General features: G+C 33.6%; 1 protein-coding gene across 1 annotated transcript in view; it reads right to left on the reverse strand.

Moving 5' to 3' along the window:
• Window positions 1–297: 297 nt before the first annotated feature.
• LOC105624419 (ATP-binding cassette sub-family A member 2-like) overlaps window positions 298–5,880 on the reverse strand; it is a 17,333-nt gene continuing 11,750 nt past the window's right edge. The window contains exons 27-30 of the mRNA XM_012205785.1: window positions 5,665–5,812; window positions 5,358–5,568; window positions 5,083–5,299; window positions 298–417 (exon numbers count right to left, since the gene is read on the reverse strand). Coding sequence (XP_012061175.1) covers window positions 298–417; window positions 5,083–5,299; window positions 5,358–5,568; window positions 5,665–5,812 — 696 coding nt within the window. The remainder of the gene's footprint in view (window positions 418–5,082; window positions 5,300–5,357; window positions 5,569–5,664; window positions 5,813–5,880) is intronic.

Genomic DNA, 5,880 nt, shown 5'->3' on the forward strand with positions numbered 1-5,880 from the left:
TAGATCCGAACAGACCAGCAGAGTTAATTATTTTATCGTGATATGTATTCCTTCGCTGAGAACGCTGATTTCCGCAGCGATTTCTCTTAATCGCTTTCAAATTTCATTGTTGACTGTCAGTGGAACCCCCATTGTGGTAGACCGCGGGGGTGTAACGGGGAACAGCGAGGGTAGAACATTCTCAGGCACATCCTGATTTATGAAATCTGGAGTAAATGCTCGTTTCCGCGCTCTGCCGGGCGTGAAATAACTTTGGGTGAGTTTCTCACTGCAACTGGGGGGGGGGGGGAGGGAGGGCTATCCGCGACGCGACAGCCGACTATGCGTGCAGTTCCGGTCTCCATGGACCGGAAGTGCCGGCTCATACCATCCCATGGCCGTCATATTTTCACAAATCGTTTTTGCTGGCACTTCTACCTAATAATATAAAATATGTTTATCATAACTATTTTTTCTTATATTTGCGTTGTATTGATAGTACTTCCAAAAGATAATATAAAAAAAATATCGAAAAAACGAAACTGTAAGATTTAAATATGAGATATTTTTTTATATTTTCCTTTTCAATAAATGGCAATTGAAATTGTACAGTTAATGCAACTTTTTAACGTTTTCATGGATTATGCAAAAGTCGGCCCATCGAGAATTGTACAAAAAAGTAGTAAGTATGTAATATTAAAGTCAATATTAGTATGTAATTTGCTGGTAATCAGCGTGTAATCGAATGACCGCGAGAAGGGAACTAACGACGTGCTGTCCATTTTATTATCGACGGTATGCGCAATTGCGCTTACATTAAGCAAGATAATTCTTGTAACTCGGGATATAACGAGGGATTACATGCCGTTTGAATTTCGACCGCGACTTCGACGACGGAGCCGGAAGCCCGTTCCCGCTACAATCAACGACATTCACATTCCCCCAGAGGATAGCCGCGTCGTGGGCGCGGCCGATGACTTCAAAAACATCGGAATTAAAGGGTTACGCCGGCTTTTCACTCGGGAACAAAAATCCGAAATTACGATCGCATTATGTGTCATCCCTGGGAACGAGTCGATCCTTAATGGTTTCCCGCTGTGCTCGTTTCGCTTTTGATTAGACAACATAATTCTTCAACATCTGCAGTTTGTGTGTATTGTAGATTAATTTAAATATCTATATTAATTATCTAATAATTGTCTCCGATATAAAAGCGCAATGTTTTTTTTTTTTTTTTTAGAAAACTGTAAATTTATTATTTTATCTGTGTTCCATTTTTTCACGAGTGCCTGTTTTTAACCATTTATCCGCGCTTATGTAAAGATAATAGCATACCCCTTTCGTTTACCAAGGCAAGGTCGAAGGTCGGCTTATAAATTAAGCTTTTATTGCAGCCGGCTTCGTCGCCACAGACGAAAAGTCTTTTATTCATTCGATAGGAGTTCCCTCCAGCCTTCGATTTAAGCGGCGATGGGAGAAGACGAAAGTAGAATGTGTGTGTGTGTGTGTGTGTATGTGTGTGATTTAGAATGGGAGGGAAGAGGGGGAAGAAGAGCGACGAGAGGTTCTAGAGAAAGAGAACGAAAGAGATAGAAAAGCAAAGAAAGATAGAAAAAGAGGTGGAAACTGTCTTATCTGTTCCCTCGTGATTTTTGCTAATTAACTTCGCCGCAGGCACCGCTTCATTTGTTGCACAAGAGATTAGCTCGTTGCTCCCGAAAGATACCGATTCTATTCGAGAAAGACGGCACTATCCCTTCGACTCTTCTACACTTCTTCTTCGATTGAACAGAACTATAATTATTAATACGATGAATTATCTGCGGTTTAACAAAATGTTTTTATAATTCTGATCTTATACTATTTATAATGTTATCAACATATCCGCTTGTAGGGTATGCAATGAAAGATCTTAGATGCAATAAGATCTTTAGATTCTTCATCGGGACCTTCTGTATGGAAATTACATCCCTGATTTATATACTTTTGCACGGCGGGAATTACATGCCGTATTTACGATTCAGTTTTATCATTCCCGCTGTTATCGGGGATACACCGACAGGTCATTCTGTCTCTTTTTCTTTCTCAGCCACGAGGAAAAAAAGACAATGTTCATGACACATAATCGCGCACAGCTGTACACACACACACACACACACACACACACACACACACACACACATACACACATACACACATACACACACACACACAAAATTAATTAATTGCTTATTACTTCGGCTTTATTTATATCGCGAATGATTTTGGAAATATAAAAAATTTAGATAGAACAAAATCTGAAAGTAATTTTGTTGGATCATTAAAATAATTATGTAGAACGTTTAAATATTGATGGCAATGCTGCAAAAAGTTTTAACATTCTAACCAGTTTTAAGCGTTATACATAATTATTTTGATAATCCAAGCAAAATTATTTTCAGATCTGTATATTTAGTTATATTTTAAAATACTTTAGTAAAATCGTTTTTCTGTGTCTATCAATAAATAGCATTAATTAGCGAATGTTATGATATTATTGAGGGGAAAAGCGATGCTTAATATGATGACGATATTTTTCCTTAAACAAAGACGAATACCAAGGAAATGTTTTACGTATTTTTAGAACTAATTCATATTCCTTTGTTTCTTATGTAATAAGTAGTTTCCGAGAATGTCAAATATTACATAAAGTATCATAAAGAATACATAGATGGAGAGATAAAACGTCGTCAGAAAAAAAGAAATATTATCGAAGCGACTTTACAATAGCGAAAAAATTACTTTGATCGCACAGACTATTATTATGACGCAAACAGCTGAATTGCGATGTTGCTCTATGATTATGTTGAGAATTTCGTGAAGATTTATTTCCTCGCGCGATGTCTCGAACAAGACAGTGAGATTTAAGCAAATTAAATTTTGTTCGTGATTTTCGACACAAAGATAGACTTGACTACGGAGTGTCGGTGCCATTAATATCCAGATTTCGTGTCATTACAGCTCGTAATTACATTGTCGTGCCTCCTTCCGTGACTCGGTCGCGATTGTCTCCTTTCGATTAGAGGCCGCGTCAGGTGTTGCCGGCCTCGATGCGGTTCCTAGTTGCATCAAGATTTAATGACCGGTATAATCGACGTCACGGTGCACGCACGGGTGTCTAAGTGGTCGGAACGACGAAGGGTTGATGGGTTGCTTTATCGCTACGAGTGGGAGGTGAGGGGAATAGATTTTTCGCAGGGAGACTTCTCTCTTGTGCGGTTCAAAGGTTGGGCCGATTAATACGCGCTCGCTCGAACAATTCACTGTTAAGAGATAACAATGTGCCTCATTTATTTACAATCGCGTAAATGGGCGCGTGTCTCGGCACTGGAATATACTTTCATGCATTATCATACTTTTCTTCGAGCGAAAGAGGAAGAGGATGACTGAACGTCACTCGAGACACACGCGTGATCGATAGTCGCGTTTTATATAATACTATTAACAATGTTTATGATAGAAGTACATTGCCACGCCACAATCTCTGTGTTGCAATTAATCATTTATTGGAAAGGCGCAAAAGAGTCACAATACAACGTGTTTAAATAATTTACAAATGTCTATGTAAGCAGCTTTAATGCAGATAATTCGATTTATTATTTATTACGTTAGATGTATATATATTTTATATTTTATTTTGAATGTATATAAAAATTTATCTAAATTTAGCTAAATATAATTTTAACTTTAAATAATTTATAAATGTGAGATAATATTTTTATTTATTGTTAATAAATACATCTTCTCCTTGTGCTTCATCCTGCAAAATTTAGAATTTAATCTAAACATATTACATAAAACATAAATATAAACATTATAGATATTAAAGAAATATATTTCAGTTACAATTGGTAATTTATCAGTAATCGGTAAGCTGCAAAGTAACATTTCTGGGTTTTCTAAATGCATCATTGTAAAGGGAAAGCGAAGAATTTCTTCTCTAATACATATTTTTTATAAGTATAATTAGTTTTTATTAAGGAAAAATGCAAAATGTTCTTTATATCCTTATATAATCTTATCAAAATAAATTAAACAAAGTATTGAATAATATATTTGTGGATGAATAATAATTTGTGCTTGAGAAGGCTTGATAAGTCTCGAGGATAATTGCAGAATACTGACATAACGATCATCGGTGAGGTAGTTTATAGTATTGCAAATCTGATTGTCAACATCACTTTCTTTGAATAATATGTGTGTACATAAACACGAATTATTTTATCGAATGTACAGTTTTATTCATTTACAATTTTATATTTGTTATATTTAATACGTTGAATTAATAAATATATTAAGTGCAATGAATAATAGATACTAGCAACTGGTATTTACCTTGAATATATAGATATACGATTTAATTAAAATCAAATAAAAAGTAGAGACTTGTTATACATATATTATCATTAATCGTCAGAAAACAGTGATCAATTTTATTGTACTTTTATTTATTTTTTTGTATACTTAACTAATTATAATTATATTGAAAATATTAATATTTGCAAATAAAACTTCATACGAGTAAGTATATGTTAATATCGAGTGTTGAATTCATAATGTAATGTATTCCGATAGATAATATTACTAGATAAAATTTAAAATGAATACTAATATTGCTCAAACAAGCACAAAATATACAAATAATTTATGCAGTAATAAAAACAGTTATATGCTAACAAAGAACTGCTATAACAAAGAACTGTGATAACAAAATTTATTTATATTTGTTACATATACTTATAATGCAAGAACGTAGTCTTTCGTAAAATGTTAACTTCTTATGAGATTCCCTTTGCTTCTTTGCTAAAGTTAAGAATACTTCATCCATTGATGGCTGAGTAACCGAGAAATCTGTAATCCACACATATCTCCGTTTTAGCTTTTCGAGTTTATCAAACACATAGCTGTACAAAGTCCCACTCTCCAATTCGTATTTAAGAACACCCTGCCGTGATGAAAAATTATTACATTTATAAATTTTTTTCCTAGTTTATACTGTATCAAAATTTTTTAAACATATTTGAATCATTCAAATTATCGAATAATAAAATTAGTTCCATTTACCAAGTAACTGTCTTTAAATCTTATTGTTGGAAAAGTCTCATTAATGATTTTCTTAATCTTTTCAAGATTTGTAAACCAGTATCCTGGTACTATTTTAATATTTAATATAAAATTCCGGCCAAATTTTGCCTTTAAATATTCGCAAGATCCAATTGCAGTAAATTGGCCGTTAACTAAAATACCAACGCGCAAACACATTGCTTCTGCTTCTCGCATGCTGAAATTCAAAATCGAATCTAATATGTATTTTACTTATTAAGCTTGAATGAATTAACCTATGCGTAGTGATTAATATAGATCTTCCCATCTCCCGTATCTGATGCAAAATTTCGCAGATTGCGTGTCTAGTCATTATGTCAATCCCAGCGGAAGGCTCGTCCATAAATACCATCGGTAAATCGCCGGTAAGACTTTGCAGTATGCAAAGTTTTCTTTGAATTCCCCAAGGATAATGAGCAATTTTCATATTCTCAAAGTCCAACATATCTACAATTGAATTTTATTATTAAAGATTATTTAGCATTAATATACTTTGAATTATTTTAAACAATGCAAGAAATTTGTTTTTAATTATATTTTTACCTAATACATCAAGCCATTTGTTTACTTCTTCATTGATACTTTCATATGGAACACCGCGAAGTGCTGCGTGAAGTTGCAAGTATTGTCTTCCAGTCATAAAATCACTTAGTCCGTTAATTTGTGGACAGTATCCTATCATACCTACAAACTTGAATTTTAAAAATAAACTTTTATATATATATATATATATATATATATATATATATATATATATAT

This window comes from Atta cephalotes (genome assembly GCF_000143395.1).
Source record: "Atta cephalotes unplaced genomic scaffold scaffold00077, whole genome shotgun sequence".
Lineage (NCBI taxonomy): Eukaryota > Metazoa > Arthropoda > Insecta > Hymenoptera > Formicidae > Atta > Atta cephalotes.